We start from the raw sequence: 19,958 nt of genomic DNA, 5'->3' as shown, positions 1-19,958 counted from the left end.
CTCCGATTTATTTATGATAATTTACTTTTGTTTGAACCGCTGTGATTGATCTACATTTTTATACCTACTTGAAGCACAGACCCGATTTTAATACCCAACAACGCCGATAAACAATAAAAATAAAGAGTAAATTGCACTTCCAGTTTTCCAAGCTTTATATTTGGCATCATATCGACCCGCGACGAATGTAGGTGACGTCACGTAATTCTAAGGCAACCGGAAGTTATGGCGATTCAGTAAGTCAGCGAACACGCAGCTGCGAATCCTATTTCTGAGCACGTTTGATCCGTTAATATTCTGTTACCCTTAATATCTATTGGTTAAAATTACCTTCTATATATCATATATAACGTTAACTTTGCATTAGGTTAGGGTATTTTTATTATTATAGGTATATTATTATCGTGCTATATTGTGATACCATCAATAAGTTATCTTTTGTTTTAAATTGCTTTTTTTACTATCATTACACAGCAGGTTTAGCTTAATGATCGATGCAATTTTGTGGATTTTTCTCTAATCTTTTACTTACTTTGTAGAAAGTAGTATTATAAACTTCGTAAAAATGTAAAAATCTCGAACGTGATTTCGTTCAAGTGAGAATGTGGCGTTAAAAAATATGTGATTGCGGACATCTCTCACGGCGAAAGGATCGGGCGAAACGAGCATGTACGCATGCTGTTGGATGTAATTTACGAGGCAAGCAGTATTTTTACGGCTGGCTTACGAGTACTCTCTATGTTGCTTGGATTCATCTTCCTGATTGCATCTGGAATAAATCATTTTTATATCGAGTAGCGTTATGTCCGAAAGGTCACCAACTGCGCCTTCTCTAGTCTCACAATTCCCACATATCAAAGAAAGCGTTAATATCTGTAATTGACAATATCGAACGGTTATTTTCGCAAGAAACTTTTTATAAATCTATTGAGAATGCAATCTTATATAAGTATACCTGATTAGGTGTTACTCAATTCCTATACTTGTCATTTTTAAAACAATACTCACTTGCAAAAGTATGGGCAACTGTATCGATATAACGATTCATATTTTTTTATTGGAGAGTATTTATATATAGAAATTCTAAGCTTTCTTTACTGAGAACTACGTAAATAATATAAATTATTCTATTTTTCTCTCATCTCTCTTTATCTCCTTATTACAAAAATGTTTATTACTGAAGGTGTGTTCCAGTATACACTGGTAGTACTGAAAATCTACAGTATACGTTACGTGAACTATAGATTTTCAGTACTGATAGTGCATATCAGAACACGACCTGAGTATCTAAATAATTTTGGCTAAAAAGCAAGAAGGTCTGTACTTCAATGCAAGAAAGAAGAAATAATTATAGAAAAAAATTATATTTTTAATAATTAATAAATTTACGTTATGTTTTTTATTAAACATCGTTTTTTGCTATGCAAGATTTCGCGTTCAATTTTTATTCCTTGTGTCTCTGTTATAAATAAACCTTTTATAATATATATCGAGTTATCATTTGTGCATGCGTGTTGATAACTGCATGGATGATATCTGCGCAGACGTGTCTTGAAAAATTTCTTACTCGCGGCCGACGCAGTCCTTGATGGGAGTGAAGGTACGTAGAGAACGGAGACCCGTAATAAATCTTGAGAATACGCTTTCTGCGCGGGCGCAAGTTGCAGTTTGTTGATAACCGCATTGCTTGCCCGGGGTGTACAGCATAAATATTGGACTGGCCGATAATGTTTCGGACGTGCATTTGATGCAAAACACCAAGACGTTACTGCTAAGAAAATTGTTGCCCCAAGCATTTGATCGTTGCACATAATCGATAGATCTAAATTGGAACTGAGCAAAATAAATATTTTATATATACATATGTTATAAAATATGTGTGACATATATATGTATATACATATGTCATACATATTTTAATATCCTTTTTTGTTAAAAACGAAGACGAAAGAATTGTGAAGATATTTGTGCTTCATTATTTTGTTCTATTTGGTTCAGGAAGTATTAATTTTTTAAATATTGCTTAAATTATGTTTATTACTGTGTTTTTTTTTTTTCGTATAAGTGCAAAAGTTACACATATGAATGTTTAAAATGATGATCAAAAACGATTACAAATTTTATAAGTACTTATACTAATAAGTGTCACTATATTTATATCTGACACATTAAACGGACAGGTTATGCAATTGAAATTGTGTAAAGTAATTTCTCGATCCAAAGTTTACGATGGTGTAAATTTTAACTGCGATTATTTGCTTCAAGAGCATTAATAATATACGAAATTACTGATACGCCATAAAACTTACTGGTACTTTTAGTATCAGAAGCATTGAACCTTTTGTGAAGAGGAGCTAATATAAAATATAAGATAAGGTATGTAGGTATTATTCAAAATTATGACATGTGATAGATTGCAAATTTGTCTAAAAAGATCGGCAAGAATACATCTCCGCAATCAAACAATATCACTTGCAACAAATTAAATAGACAATTCTTGGATTTAAGAGAGCATACTTTTTTTGTAAATTGAAATTGTTCCATAATCTTCAGTGTATAATAAATCCTGTAATCTTACGCATAATTCACCGTAATTTTCAAGTACCCTCGTAATCAGTATGCACGCGAATCAAGAGCCTGCCGCAATTAAGTAACTAGACGGGTAATTTACGTCTAAATCATACAAAATTTATGTCTCAAATTAAAGGATAAAAACATATAATGTTGTAGATTTACGATATTTTTCTTTGAAAGTCTATAAACCTAAATCATCCCTTTCTTTAGCCTTGACCTTTTTTGAATTGATTTCGAAATAGTAAACATCGTTAGATTAACTTTGAAATGTCTCAATTGGTATCGTCCTTGCAGTATATAGTAGATAAATATGAATCTTCTGAATTCTCGTAAATACGCGAAGTGAGGACTTTTAAAATAAAGTACGCGATATTGTTTTAATAGCTTTCTAAGTTTGATTTAGTTTAATAGGTACTAGGTCTATCCCGACAGTTAGAGGAGCAACTAATTTAGGTCACTTATAATTGCTTAATATTATGTCACAAAAGAAGTTTGAAAAAGAAAAAAGGGGGCTGGAATGAAGTATTTATTATTTTCAGCGGGAATGGTGATAATTAAACTTATATTCCATTAATTAAACAATGAAAACACAAAAGGTAATAATCGAGCGAAGCTGTGTAATAAATCGTTTCTCTCTTAATAATTGAAAAGTTCATACGTTGTGCAAAACGGTTTGAAAATTTGGTTCATTTTAAACTGAAAACTAAATTCGATGAAGTGTGTATTATATTGGATTATGCGTACGCAGGAGGGGGAGCAAGGTGCATCCCCCCTCAAATTTTATCAAGAAGAAATAATTAAATTATGAAAATCAATATCTGCGTTCATCATATAAAGTAGTTTCGCACATAACTGTTGTAAAATTATTTAATATGATTGATTTATATATTTAGATATTAAAGAACTAAAAAAAGATCACTGATATAATTTCTAGATTCTTTAATATCTTCATTAAAGTAGCGATTTTGACGAGAATTTACTTTGTCATTGTTAGCATTACATTCTTTTATTATGTTGGATATGACATTAGAAGATTTAAAAAAAAAGCACAGTTTTTTCTGATTATTATAATTTGAATAATTTTCACAATGAACTGTACTTTCTTTCGAGGAATAAAAAACGAATTAAGAAAGAGGAATTTATAGAATTACAATATAATTAGCAGAGGTGTTAAATGAAGCTTAAACTTTCTTCTCATCATATCTTGCATATTTCCTTAGTTCAACCTTAGTTAACAATGTTGGAAAATCGCCTCAATGAACTAGCTATGTATACTAATAAATGATACTTGCGAAAAGAAAGAAGCTGGAAGTAGAAAGCTGAAATTCGCTGAAGCCTCCGAAGACTACCTTCAACATAAGTATATTTTAATAAATTTTATGTAAAGATAAATTTTTGCCCTCTCTCCTCTTTCTAGCTGAAATCCTGCGTACGCTCATTGGATTGATTCCAATTCTTACATTGCCGATAATATCTTTAAGTGATTACTCATTAAATACTGTAATCAAGATCTTAAAATTGTAGAATTGCTTTTCAAATTTAACTGAACCCAGCAATTAATCTATTGTAAATAATTAATGAGATATATCGTTATATGTTTATATATTACGAAATAATAAAATAATTGGCAAATACTGACACAAGTAAAAAGTAAGCTCCTACCTTTTACATGACACTTTTGTGAGATGACGTATAGGTATTATATTGCTATTATACTAATCAAATAACTGATAAGGAACGAACAGTTACAAATTTAAAAAGGTCCTTTTGTGAACTAAATTTTTCTGAATTAGGCCAATTGTAGTTATTTCTTGAAAATTTATGTTGCGAAGTAATTACTGTCTAGGATACACTGTTTGCATTTATTTTAATTATCTTTATCATTATAGTACAAATAATATTACTAATGCAACAGTGAATAAAATTATTCTTTTTTTCTTCTTTTTCAGTCATTTATCAAGCAGAACCAATGTCATTCATGACATTCCAGCAGGCAACGACATGTTGTTATGTCCCGCCGATCTTGCACACACCATACAAGGAACAGCTTGATGGAATAAAATCACAGTATTTTATGAATTTGGAGTACCCATCCCCAAATTTTCCAGTTTGGTCCTCTAATTTCTTATCAATGACAACAACAAATACGTCTCTTGAAACACTTAAATCTCCTTCTGAACTATCTGTTGATTCTTTTATTGATTCTTCTGCTGGGCCTTCTACTGATTCTTTTACCGAACCTTTTCCTGATACTCCTACTGACCTTTCTACTAAATCTTCTACATACTGTTGGTAAGTCTATTTTTATCTTATTTTTCGGACTTTTTTTTGATAAAAAATTTATTATATAGACATAATCAGTTATATTGATTTAAATATTGAATATTTGGATATTTGGACTGAGAAATCCTCTTATTATTTGTCTCTTATTATTAGTATGCAAGGCGCCTCATGAAATCGAATTTGCTATAAACATTAAGTGTGGAAAAAGATTAGTTTTTGGTTTTTAGAACATAAATTGCGGTCTCCATTATTCTGGGTACTCTTCCTTTGTTTGGATCGCGAGAGATATCGAGAGAGAGAGAGAGAGAGAGAGAGAGAAAGAGAGAGGGAATCGTAATCACAAATTCGGTGCATATAAAACAAATTTCTAAGCTATAAAATTTCTTTCCTTCCGAGAGTTAAGCAAACTGCGGCATTAGATCGGCAAAGGGCTGCTCATCTGTCCGTTGCTCCACCTCTTTTACTTCTTTCTTTAACACATAACATTTTTTATTTCCCTTAAATTCTTGACTTTTAGCATCTGTAATTATCAAAAGCAATTATTTTTTATTCGTCGTGCTAATATAATCGTTGCATAATACTGTCAAAGATCAAATTCATTGATCTGTTAAAAATCGTAATTAGTATCATTAGCAACTGAAAGATTATGAAAGGCATTGAGGTCGCCAAATCGTATTAACTTACATCTTTAGAATAAATTATATAGTGACTTTTATATTACATTTTTTTCAAAAAAATCTTTATTAATATTAAATTTGCGAATATCTTCAAAGCAACTCAAACTTCAAACCGCTCAAGAAATACATAAACCGTGCGGGAATTCAAAGTCACCGATGCGTCGATCGTGCCTCTTTTCCAGCTGCAGCTTAAACCGTGGCGAGTGGCAGTATAAAGAATCAAATTTACGAGTGTTGATCAGTTTTCTTCATCCTATGCTTGTCCATGACGATACTCGGTTATCGTCTTTACTGGGCAATTTGAAGAAAACAACTTTTGCTATATGTGAGAAAGCAGGACTCAAATCCGACGCCAGTCGATTTGACTATCTGAGATTACGCGTTGCCTTAAAGATAAGCTACGGTATTTACATTTAATTCGTTCTCGTATATTTGCTGGCGTCTCAAGGAGATTGCGGCAAGTCTTGATTAATTGCTGATACATTCTAGGAATTCTCGTATTTCGCGTAGTTTGCATATTTAGATAAACTTCGAATGAATGCATGTGTGTGTACATATATTTATTAAATAATTAATCACAAAATTTATGCATCTAAGAAACGAATTTCAAATTGAAAAACGTGAGTTTCCGTACATTTGAATTATTACTTTTTATTACATAAATCTGTAGAATTACATTAAATCTTTTTTACCTTTACATTTACTAAATAAAAAAATTATAAAAATATTATTTTAGACTTTATTTTTTAGACTTTATTTTACTTTAAAAATGATATATTATTTTTAAATTTTTATTACTTTCTTATAAAATTCACTGAAAAGAAACAATCTTGTGTTATTTATAAACAATAGTGATGTTTTATTTAAAAAAGAGTTAAAAATTCTCAGTTGTACACGATTTTTTCACATCAGCAGTCTTCGATACATCTGTAAAAAATATATATACAATGATATAAAAGGAAAGAAGAATAAATTTAATCAAAAGGCGTTCTTCGAACTAACAATAAGATACGTCACAACAGGATGTATTCTTTTCTTCTTTTAACTTTACAAAGAGTTGACAAAGAAAGTGGCGTGCTAATACAGTCACGAAATAACAAACGGTATAACACGAAAATACAAGGAAGTGAGATGGTGACCATTATAAAGTTGAAAAGGAATCATAAAATATTGTCATACAAGATAATGTCATTAAAATCTTAATATTGACATTCTTCTGTTTAGATTAATGTTAGGGATTAGTATTTATTTATGTTTATAATGGTTTTTCGAATAGTCTAGTCACTTTTGGCTAGATACTTTAATATGCGAATAACTTCTATTTGTTTTAGATATATTTAAACCAATATCAATAATTCTTATACACAGAAAAATATCATTCTATTTCTAAGAAAAATAATTAGTCAATTTACTTTCTTCTTTTTAAGTTACGATTATCTTAAATATTTTCTTAATAATAATTATTGATAATAATTATAATCTTGATAATGAGTACAAATTTTATAATAGTACAAATTTTAGAAAATCATTATTATGTACTCAAAACAAGAATTTATTTTTTTGTGAAAAATATTATAAAATTAATCGAATAAGCTTTATATAACAAGCAAATTGAATTTATCTTAATTTAATAATGATGATAATCAGATTGAAGTAAACTTGTGATTAAAAAATGAATTAAACTTACTAAGACTCAAAATATGTTTTGATGCTTTTGATAAATTTATTTATGATAGATTTGCAGATATATGAATTTTTGAAATATTTGAAACAAGCAATTATTACTTGCGTATGTATTTTTCTGTGTATGGTACTATACATGTACTATACATGTGTATGTTCATATATGTCTAAATTGAGAAAAAATGAAGATACTTCTTCGTAATATAATATATAGTTATATTTGTGCAGATATATTTGCTCAAACCGCAGTATCTTCGTTTTTGCCATGATGCATGTTTCATCATGCTATTCATATATGCGAACATCTCAATCTTCTGGTAGCGGTTATATTTAAGCATTCATGCTATCGGTAAAAATCATTGATGTATCAGTTCGTGTCTGAAAAATTTTTGTGCCGCAATAACCAGTTGCTCTTATCATATGAATTATTTAACAGTAATACGATAGAGTATATATAGAACAGAGAGGAGTGGGAATTCCAGATTTATCGGATGCATGCGATCCGTCGTTAAAGTCAAGGGCGCATCAACATTACGGCGTAATGATGATCGTAAAAGAACCTAAAAATGTACGGCTCGCTAAACAGCACAAGGCGATACTCGCGATATGAAAATTGAAGCGGTAATTAAAATGTCGGCAAGGTTTGTCGGCTATCTCGGATACTAATTGCTTCCAATTTGTGATTAGGGCTGTTGAAAATGAGTCGGTTTCTTCATGATCGCTCGCTGACTCTGCACTGGCCTGAACAGTGGAATCCGATGACCAATCGTGCATTCTTTGCTTATTATTATTATTATTATTATTAGGCGTTAGGAACTCGAAAGCTCATTGCCGCAAATACCAAATCCCGCCACTGTTCCCGTCCCTGAGCCAGATCCCTCCATTTGTGACCCTCGTACCCCATTTCGTTAAGGTCCATTCTAATATTTTCTTCCCATCTACGTCTTGGTCTACCCAATGGTCTCTTCCCATCCGGTTTACCAATTAGTACTTTATATGCAATTCGATTCTCATCCATACGCGCCGCGTGACCTGCCCATCTTAATCGACCCGATTTTTTGCTTATGACGCATTCTTTGCTTATGTTTATATAATGTAAATGCACTTGCGCGCGCACACACACATACACACACACACACACACACACACACACACACCACATATACATATATCTCTTTTTTTTATGCGATAAGCAATGCGAGAGACCCGGATTTCTATTGGTTTTCTATGATTTGTTCTTCTTGATTGTTATTGCCTATATATTTTTGAAAATTTTTGAAAATTTTTGCAACACAAATTATAGCGCAGATATATGCGCAGATGTCATATTTCGATGTTTTCTTCTTGTATATAAGAAAATATAATCACGCAATATATTTGTGTGATAGACGATTTCTCTTGATGTTTTTACTTTATACTAGATTGTAGCGTGAATCGATTCGGCGAAGTATTCTCGGTAACCTTTGCGTGCGTAGGACTCATTAGAGCAATTATATACGTTAATATTCGTTTCTCGACTCGTCGGCGCAAAAAATCGATCGTCGCAGATTTAATGTCACATGTACGACAAAGCGAAGATTCGTGATCACTTCTAATAGTTGCAGCAAGTGTTCGGGGAATCGTTGAAAGAATTAGTCTCGCTTTTGTAGTAAGCAGCATCAATGTAATCAGACAGGTTGCTCAGAGTGGCCTTAACGACGGTCGTAAACGCGGTTCTCTTTACAGCTCGATGGATATTTTTTTTTTTACGGTGCTTCTCCTTCTACCTTGTCATCATCGTCGCTGCTTTCTTATTCTCCTTAAAGCCCCTTCTACGTTTCCCATTGCCGCAAAGCCGTAAGTGAGGCGCACTCTTCTGCTTATTTTGCTCCGGGTGCAGTAAACTACCAAAGTTTATGTGACAGATGTTAGAGTGAAATCGAAATAGCGGAATGTCAATAATCTAACTAAAATTCTTACAAATCTATTTTTAGTAAGTCATTAATTATAATTGCAGGATAAAATCACAATATTATTTTCAATTAATTGCTTTGGTTAACCAAACCTTAGGCTAATTAATTGTATTGCGTGTTTTTGATAACTTACATAATCACATTGTTGCTCGTATTAAATTTTTTATTTCTTTATTTTTATATAACTTTTATTCAAATTATATATAGTGATGTCTCATTTCTTTAAAATATCGTTTTTTTTTTTAGATATTTTGTGTATCGAATAAATAAAATTTATATACACTTATAATATATATTATTAAATTTACTATTTTTATATGACATTTTTATGTAACATGTACATGTTACTATATACTCTTTTGCATAAGATAATCGGATTTAATATGGATATGTACTCAAAATTCCTTATTCCCTATTTGTAGATAATCATATAACTGATTAAAAAAATAGCAATAATAGCTAGTGCAGATTATCTGTTTGACTGGGATTGCATCAATTCAATTTGTTTATTCTGTTATCATCAGTAAAATAAAACACAGAATGTCGTTATTGTGATGTAATAATAATTGTTTCCTAAAATTACTAAAAGGTAGTTATTAATTTTAATAGTTCATGTTAATGTAGATAATATTGTAATAATTAATTTTACAATATTATAGTATTTACAATATTTAGTTTATATTTTTGTCACAACGTTTTATTTATAATCAAAGAGAAGGAACTATTTGTAAAATCAACATGGCTAACCTAAGCATACCGAACTCACATAAATTGTGACTTTTTTTTATACTTTTGGTACTTATTTTTTATTATTTTAGCTCATGAATTTTGATTCACTTGCTAAACATCATGAAAATAAATAGATAAATAAATAAGTCCATTGTTTGGAAAAATATTCTTTGTGTATTTTTATATGTCAATTAACTTATCAACATATTAATGAGCTTGTAATCTTATAGATATTGGATTATTTTGAGTGCTTTCCATTTAATGACATAATTCGACACAAATATCGTTCTATCTTTATTACTTATAGAATGCAAAAAAAGATAAAACAACATTTGTATCAACTTATGTCACTAAATAGAAGAAACACTTCAGTTTTCATTTTTCTAACATTTGTTTACGCAAAAGAGAAACATACTTATACTTAGGTCATATTGGGTATATAAATATTGTACAATTGGTACACGCGGAATACTACTTTTTTAAAATCTTATCTCAAATTTTTTTATTAACATTCAGAAATGTTCCTTCTTTTTGAGTATAACTGTTAATTTTTAATTTTCAAACTCAGCACAAAATTAAAAAAAAACACAAAGACAAAGTTTAACTTACATATAAAGTCTGATTACTTTACCTAAAATAAGTAAATATACTACATGTATAGTATATAAAATTTTGAAAAAATATTATAATTCTTACAATAGGATTTCCTACGATGAATATTTTCTTTGTCATTTGTTATTTTCTTTTACTTCGTATCACGAAATTTCCATGAAAGCTCAGTGATAAAATCCTATATAGTTAAAGTTTGTTAATCAGTGATTGATAAATTATTGATATATAAACATTATTTTATTAAAAAATAAGTAAATTTATGATTACCTTTGAAAAATATCTCTTTTAAAAAATAAAATATTACAGTTTCTTACCTATATGAGAATATTTTTGCGAAATTAATGAAATTACACTTGCTGACTGCAGTATATCATATGTTTCGACATCGCACCTGCTGTAATATATTCCAGTCATAATTGCTGTTACATATTAGCACGCAGTCATCTCATTAATAAGCGCATCTGACACCATGGTGCGCTGAAATTATTGATAGCGATTAGCCAACGATCAAATTAATGAGACAAATATCTTTGACCTTATTGGGACTATCCCATCAAGCCTTATTTTCCGAGGACAGGGCCGCAATTCCCGAGACAAAGCAATAATTAGTAGCGCCGAAGAGATCCGATACGAAAGCCGCGGCCGCTTCCCTTTCTCATCATCGTCTTTCTCATACGTAACCAAGAACCGGGGAGCGTTAAGTAGTGTAACAGACCCGGCATCGCTGGCAAAAGGAGTTTTACTACTTTCTAACCACAGTCGCGAGCTACAATTAAACCTCCATAAACCTCGTCGTAACTTTTTTAAAAGCGACCGGCTGTGCGCTCGCGCACACTCCGTTCCCTTCGCTTGCTGAACAAAAAGTCCGCCATTGCATCCTTAATGAAGCCCTGAGACGATACGGGTACCGGCGTCTTCCGGTCGACCTTAAAACCTTCTCGTCCGGTCGTGTCACTCATCTTCGCGAAAACGGATTACCTATTTCGAAAACTACAATGGTCGTCAAACGTGCATAACTTACGCGGCCTAGATGAACTTTTGGACGACTTTCTCACAAACGTATCGTAGCTAATGACCGGTTACACGCAAAACTTTCCTTTTCTTTCAGAGAAAAAAGCTAGCCAGTGTCGATATGCTGTTCACAAACTGTCCTAGAGCTGATCGATTCCGGTCGATATACTAGTTTAGCGTGACGTCAGAACAGGCAGAAGACAAAATGTGACTGACATAATTCGCGTCGTGTAATCCGCAACAAAACTTTATTTCTTGAAGTATACAAAGGGAACAGGCGTTGCCTTCCCATGTAGGTAGATCCCTTTCGTAAGCTTTCTGGTCGGTGTACTTGTCAAGAGTGACGTCCTTCAGCGGTCATGCCAACGGCTAAGGAATCGTCGGATAAGTTCACATAATGCTCACCGAAGACCTCGACTGCTCGAAGGCAAAGACAAAGCGAAAGGAGTTAGAGAAAATGAAAAGAAGAAGAAGAAGAAGAAGAAACAGAAGAAGAAGAAGAAGAAGAAGAAGAAGAAGAAGAAGAAGGCGACGGCTAAGCGGGAAGGTTGAGGAAGGAACCCTGGCAACACGGCATGCGGGACTTTAGCGGAGACTGACGTTTACGGCTCGGAGCGGTCGACCTAGCGCCAGTAAAACTTGAGAAGAAATACAAGCGAAGTCCACATCGACAGTTAAAGTCATACGCGCGAAAATACAGCCAGGCTTCTATGAAATACGACGTACTTGCCCATCTAACTCTGGTGAGCGAAGCCACCGGGGTCCACCCGGGATACGCGTCTCGTTAATGAAGGTGGCCGCGCCTCTTACCGATCAGAGATCGCGATCGATAAACAAATTCTTTACGCAACACTGGATAGGATAGTTCGTGTATTTGCGATTGAATGAGCTATTCAGTTCCTCTAGCGAAATTATCAAATCCTATAATGGGAATGTCTTTATTTTGAAACGGTCAATTCGACTTTTCATGCGTTGTATGAAAACGGTGTAATTTAACAAATTAGCACATCGTTGTATGATGCAAATCATTTTTCTCGTAAATGACGAATTAATTTATTTAAATACAATAATATATGTGAATTTAATAAAATTTATATTGCCTGCAAAAGTTTTATTAGATGTAATTAAATTAAAAAAAAAAAAACGAAAAACTATAGTTCAAAAAATATTAATTAAATGTAAGAAAACACTTTCATAAAAGTGTGGTAAAACAATCGCTTGTTCACTAATATTCGGAATGGAATGAGTTGAGATTAACGTAGAGTGAATAGGTATTTCAAGTTTCCACAGTGATTTTACGATCTGTCTTTCTTCCCTGCTCACCGCTCACCTAAAGCCTGATCAAGGGTGGTAGCGCACGGGTGGAGGTATGAGAATCCGCGAAGCACACTTACTAGCAGATGATAAACTTCCACCCACCTCATCCGCAACCGCCGCGACCGTTTTCATTTTAGTTATGTGCCAGGATGTGTCTCCTCCTTACCACGTTTACGACTTCTCGAGCAGTCACTGTTCGCCTTGGGATCTGCTTAGATCATCCGCCAGAAAAGACCCTTTATCGACGAAAGCTTTTCTTCTCTATGCGGGTACGTGCGCTGGTTTCTCTTCGCGAATTTAAGAAAGAGCTTAATAAGCCATTCAGCTAGCCGTTTTTATAAAATTATAAAGCATTCGATCAAAATGAACGATCTTAGTTTATATTGCAGTAATTATATCTAGTCTAATTTTTATTCGTATATTTTCAATATTAGCTTAGCGTTAAAGTCGTCTACAGCTTGGAAATTTTTATACGAAATATGTTGTGACTTTTATGATTTTTTTATGAATTTTAATCTTTCATTAATCATTTTGTATAACAAACACAAGTATAATAAAAACTATCTTATTATACAGATAGTATTTGATCAATATAATTAATCATAGTTAGTGACGTCAATCAATGAATGCGGAATGATTTTCAAATTTTATTTCTGTCGATTGTAAAATCTGTTATTGGTAGATCAAAAGTCTTTTCTCGTTATATCATGTATCTTTTAAACTGTCTGATCAATAAGTTTCAAATTAATCCGCCACTAAGATTCGTCGAATTATCTGGGTGCAGAAATCATTGAATGGGAACAACGTAAATATATGAATCATTAGGATATAAATACCATAACGTAGATTACGCAGCTAAGGATATTGTGAGGCGGTATAACTATAAATCATATTTTTATGAGACAATTCTATGGTCGATCAAAAAGAAAAGGTCTTTTGGGAAGAATGCAAATATAAATTATGAACCAAAGTCTCCGACTCATTAGTTCGCTTCCTTTTCTTTTTTCTCTTTTAATTCTGCATTATTATTATTTTATTATTATTGTGATGATTATTACAATTATTATTGTTAATAATATGGAGTTAATAATATATGGTTAATAATATAACTTTAAATAAACTTACACTCTAAATTTCTTGCAGTGAAACTCTCACTCCAAAAGAGTAAAAATACAATTACCTTTGAAAACAAGTGAAAATACTTCCACAAAAAGTGAGATTTCACTCTTTTGAAGTGAAAATTCATTCTAAAAAAAAAGTGAAAATTGTCACTTTTTTTAAGAAATGAAGAGTTGTATTTTCACTTTCTCGGAATGAGAATTTTACGTATATCTATAGTTATAAAACTTTATAACGTCTTAAAATACGTGCAATTGCTGCGAGATACATTTATTAATATATCATTCTTTCCTTGAGCAATGACGCATAATAATACATAATAAAAGGGTATCGCAGTTTTTTCTAGAGAAGAATATATAACGAGTCGGTAAATGCGTTAAAGCAACTTAAAATACATGTAAAATCTTACATTTATAATGCGCAGTGATTGTCATGTCTGAAAAACTATATAAAGTAATTGCAAATACGGTCACGTATAGACTGTACGTAGCACGATAAATTTACGTCATTCGAGGCAGCTATTGGCTCTCATGTTATTTGCGATCGGTCATCGAATATTTCTTGAAAGCCCACATCCACTTAACACTAGTAGATCCTGCGTTCGTCGTAACGCACCGTTACAGATACGTGTACTTAACAAAGTGGTTGGCACTTTGACGAAGTAGTCGCTCGTAAAAAAAGACCCAGGCGCGGACGGTTAAAGCCTCATGAAAACGAGATGACGAATCGTGTACCGGCACAAATTCACGAGCTCTAAAGCGAGACGAGAAGAATGTGTATTGCAACACGACCAGGAACGACATAACGCTCGGTCTCGCCCCTGAAACGGCATCAAAGTAACTGTCGATCGTTAGAGGGATCGTTTTACGAGTGGAAATAATATTCCAAGCGTCGTCAACTGGTTAAATACGTGTAACAATGATGGACGACTACAATTATATCATCGCACGCGTATCAATGAATTCGATTTCTCTTATCATTTCACTCAACAAAATTTCTGGAAAATAGACGACTCAGAATTTTCTGGTTAATTTATTAGAATTCTAGTTGAGATAATCGGGGAATTCTGATTGATATAATATTTTTGGATAAAATTTTACTAGAATTCTTATTTTTGTTCAGAATAATTTCAAATACAATACTAATTATCTCAACTAGAATTCTAGTAGATTTAATCAGAAAATTCTGATTCGTTCATTTTTTATCAGAATTACTATTTAATCCAACCAGACTATTTTTCTTTTCAGTGCTTTTATCACGTCCTCTTCTGTCTGATATGTTTTACTTTTGAAATGATTTTCCTTGTATTGTTGGCATATTCATTACTTAATATTTCGATGGTTTACAAGTTTTGTAGGTTCCTCGAAGCTATAAAAGCCTGTGATTTCGCAATAATATATCATATATACCGCGTGATCGTATTTTCGTCGAAACCACTTTTACGTTTTTCGTGTGTTCTTCTTCTTAGAGCACGATTACGTTTTATTAATCTTTTAGACGGTTGCAACATTGGCAAACAAAGGAATCGATTAAAATGATTCTGAGAAGAGGTTTATGGTATCTAACGAAAGCTCTTTTCAAAGTTGGTCTTCTGAGATGTGAACTGGGTCTTTATCGCCACTACTCTTTCGGGATGTGTGTCTGCGAGACGTGTTTTACGAGGCGACCAGGTTTAGTGTCGAACGATGTTTTACTTGGTCAAGCTTTTTAGTATCTATCTTGTACCGTTCTTTGTTTACAAGTTATTGCTTCGTGTGTATCAATCAAAATAAAAGACTCAATCGAAATACCATACGCGCGTCATTCGTGTGTATCAAATTAAAATGATCGAATCCTTGATTTTTCAGTGTGTTTCCACTGACTTATATCTTAATTTTATTAATCTTTTTGATTTGTTTGTATTTATTTTTTTACACAGATTTTTTTTTAACTGGTGACATATAACTTGCAGCGATGTTGAAAGTAAAACGAGATTATAATCGATTGCCATCGAAACCGTAATGATCGAGGTTTCACCAAACAGGATTGATTCGACAAAGATGCCCGATCTAGGTACCAATGCGTCTAGACTTTCGAAAAAGTCTGTTACAACCTGCTATCGTAGCGGGCAGGAAACCGGGTCTCCCATTGGGTGCACGTATGAAAACTAAGTCCGGGTTTCATTTGACTGGCTTTACGAGGGAGACATAAAATGGATTTTACTGTCGGCTAGTTCGCCAGTTCTTGAGTTGGTAACATTGCTTTAGCGAACATAATATACTCCTCCTCCGCGTCCTTGTCGCTTCTTCAGTCCTTTCCTCTTTCTCAGCCACTCTTTTCTCTCTTGCCATCTTTCCGTAGTGGATTTTGTTTTACGGCGGTGGACCTCGTCCGCCTTCTTCCCCTTCGCGACTCGACGATCTTTAAAGCATCGCGGTAAGGTTTTCTCTCGTCGGTCGTCTCTCTGAGAAAACTTCTCGAATGAGAAATGTCCCGCTACCAGATTTAATATCCGCTGGATAAGCCGACATGGCGGTCGTTAACTTCTCTCCAGGCTCCATTTCTTAGTCGGCGGTTTCCGGCATTCGGTAATTTTTTTTGCGTTAGTGTTAGTGCCGCGTTGTTGCTTATATCGAACGATCGGATTCGGTTTGGTTTCCTTCGGTCGTTCGTTCCTTAGATCAATTTAATAAAGACTTAAATGATAACAAATTTATGATAACCTTGCTAAATAGCAAATATTATTTTTATATTATAAACTTTTGATAATTTTTTGATAGACGGATAATGTGTAAAACTACAAGAGAAAATTCTTGAGGTGTAATGCATATAATAAATTAAATAAGGTAATAAACTGTTATTACAATGAAGAATGCAAATAAGCGGTATTTTCGTTGATGATGCCATAAATGCAGTACATTCTTGAATATAGTTGAATGTTGCGTTTGCATTGGATGTTAAGTCGTTTGGCAATTGTGCATTTACGTCAGTAAGCGTTGTCAGCGGCAATAAAATAACGTGATTTATTCGGTATTATTATAAATATCAAATGGCATAGATAGATATGTCTATATATTTTTTGTCCCCTCATTACAGCTGGTACTTTAATCTCTGCTGTGGTAATTATACTTCTTTTTCCTATTGCAGATAATATACTGGCGATAATAATTAAAAAGCAATTGTAGATCATAATTATTTCGGAATTATTACTATTTTGAAAATAATGACATTTTTAATAGAAAGATGTGGAATTACGTATCTGAGTAGAGTTTGCGTTAATACGACACCACATTGGTTTTATTACATTTTTAAACAAATTACGTATAAACTACTCTGTTACTTCTTTGAATCTCGGAAACTATGCGTCGTAGAATTACACGTGACACGTTGCGTAAATCTTATTGCATAAGACAGAATCAATTTGTTTAGGTTATTATTCCCGTGATGTAGATATGATCTCAACATCAATTGTTATTGCGGTTTAGTCACAATAATTATTTTGTGTTTAAATTGGGAATAAATATTGAAGATAAATATGAGCAAATGTGTCTAAAACTTCAGTCCAAATTAACAAAATAAAAAGAAAGTATTATAGAGAAAAATAAGAGGATGAGATGTATTCTTCTTTATTTGAACATGTCATATTTATTATTTATTGTTGATATGAAATAGCGATATTTTTTGGTGACATATTAATTAAAATTAGAAAAATAGCTATTATGACTGGTGAAATTAGAACATATGTAAAACACGTTTAAGAGATCTTAGAAATGAGCGACATCATTATCATATTGTAGCCTATCGCTATTACTATCCAATTTTTCTGCTTTCAGATCGACCGTTAACAGTCAATGAAATAAATCGACGAGGAAAATGTGTAGAATCCAAAGAAAATCGTGTCGCCTGCAAAGTGATAGAACGATTGTCAGGACGAGCACTGAACCTGACTATCAATCATTGCCAACATGTTTCGGACATCGCTACGCGAGATATGCAGTCAACGCTGCTACATATTCAGTGGTCCGAGGAAATCGCAATCAATCGAGAAATTCTTAAAAAAAAACTCGCGAAAAATTATTATATCGGTTTCACAGCAAGTTCCCAAGACGTTTTTCGTCCTTTGCTTTTAATCCTCGATTGTGATCGTGGTCCTTCGTGAAAGGACGAAAAGTTACCGCTTCTCTACGAGATAATCTCACAGTGATCGATGCCATCGCGATAACAGATCTTTGCGGTAATGGATCGAACGATCGTGGACCGTCATGCGAACAACAAGATCGCAGAGCGTAATCCATTCATTTTTCAAACGATCACTCGCGATTTCCTCGGCAGGCGAATGCTGAATTGTATCCAATCGCCGCGTTCGGATTTTCGTTTCAGGCAGAAACGAAATCGACGGACCCTGACGTTACGCATGGTAAAGCAGCTCCCGCAAGGCAGCTCAATCAAGCATAATCTCGGAGAATGAGAAGACCGCGACATACCGTTTCTGACGTTCCTTGAGCTTGTCCGGCGAGTTCATGTACCGCGCCCTCACGTGTCTGTCCATTTTAAAATTCGGTGCGAGAACGCGATGGCAAGATGCCGCTGCAGAGAAAAACGACCGTAAGCGCGACAGGCATCAAGCGAATCGTTAAGAAATCTATCCGATCATAAGTAACGGTTTTATTCGCTGATTTCTCCACAGCGATGGCGGATGGCCAATTTTGTGTATGGAAAACCGAACGCTGAATGACGGCGATGGCTGCGTAAACAGGCGAAGCGTTGGTCGAATTAGTCGATAATGGATGACAGATGGATTTTGATGCTTTCTGCTTATTCATATATATTATATATATGCTAACTTGCTGTTTTCTCGATTTAGATGTGTTATTGAATATTATTGGAAGATACGAGACTTACAGCCACGCATGATCGAGCATGGTAAGACATCCATTTTTCAATCATCGATTACGATTACTTAAATTTATTCGACAAACTTTTCAAATTTTTCTATTTCTCAAAAAAAGCGAAATCTCTTTCTAAAATATATTCATGCAAATCGTGCTTGTTCAATGCTCAAAGATCAAATACGTGGCATTTTTTATGCTTAATATTGTAAAACGTAATGGCAAGAGCACACGATAAAATGACGTCCGACTGTTATGTGTCGTTTATGAAAAATAATTAAAATTATGTTGTACATGTGCGTGGTTGCATTATACATTGTCAAGGACTTTCCATAAAAGACACAGTCGGCCGACACGCTTTGTCTATCGTGTGTTCTTGCCTGAGCAAGTATCATTACATCGCAGTAATTAACGTGAGTAAATCTTTAATCTTAATGACAAGTGAGAAGCAATTAATCTTGGAATATCATGAATTAATTTAGTCCATATTAAAATTCTTTTTTCGCGCCGTATACAACGAATTATCAGCCGCTATTCTACGACAATTAAAATTTTTCATACAAAGGCGAGCGCATCTGCGCCCAAAATCGGCGGATGTGTCAGACGTGCGGTGCGGTGCAATGAAATAGCCGCTCAAAAACTGGTCGCTTCAGCTTGCGGCAAATTAATTTACAAATAAGAACACTAAAAAACACTGTCCCTTCGATATGTGCAGTCTCATTCCCTTCTGTTTGCTTCTTTTCTCTTGCCTCTGTCTCATCTCTTTTGCTTCGTGCGAAACACGTTTCAAGTAACAATTTGATGCATAGTCCGATCGAATATTACCATAGAATACTTAATGACTTGTTTCCGTAAATGAATTTGCGTTTCAGTAATGAGTATGTACGCCATACTGTGTCAGATTTATCATCATTGTTGTTAATTTTGTAACAGAAGAATTAATTTGCATATTAATCAAGCTTTTATGGACACAAGATTTCGCTTCAGAATTTATATTTTATGTTTAAATTTTATGACTAAATTTTCTTTCGATTCATCAATATAAGTATGTTATGTCTTTTAGTGGAATTTTCTTGCCTTTTAGTTAAGCTATATAGTAAGCTTAGAAATTTAGTTAGAATTAATAATTAATT

At 33.3% G+C, this 19,958-nt stretch overlaps 1 protein-coding gene across 1 annotated transcript in view; it reads left to right on the top strand.

Moving 5' to 3' along the window:
* LOC108750669 (doublesex- and mab-3-related transcription factor 1A-like) overlaps positions 1-19,045 on the top strand; it is a 65,177-nt gene extending 46,132 nt beyond the window's left edge. Inside the window, exons 5-6 of the mRNA XM_018490310.1 lie at positions 4,524-4,866; positions 17,770-19,045. Of these exons, the coding sequence (XP_018345812.1) occupies positions 4,524-4,866; position 17,770 (344 nt within the window). The 3' untranslated portion in view covers positions 17,771-19,045. The remainder of the gene's footprint in view (positions 1-4,523; positions 4,867-17,769) is intronic.
* The last annotated feature ends 913 nt before the right edge of the window (positions 19,046-19,958 follow it).

This window comes from Trachymyrmex septentrionalis, unplaced genomic scaffold (genome assembly GCF_001594115.1).
Source record: "Trachymyrmex septentrionalis isolate Tsep2-gDNA-1 unplaced genomic scaffold, Tsep1.0 scaffold37, whole genome shotgun sequence".
Taxonomy (NCBI): domain Eukaryota; kingdom Metazoa; phylum Arthropoda; class Insecta; order Hymenoptera; family Formicidae; genus Trachymyrmex; species Trachymyrmex septentrionalis.
Note: the sequence above shows the minus strand (reverse complement) of the source record. Positions and strands in the feature narration are given on the sequence as shown.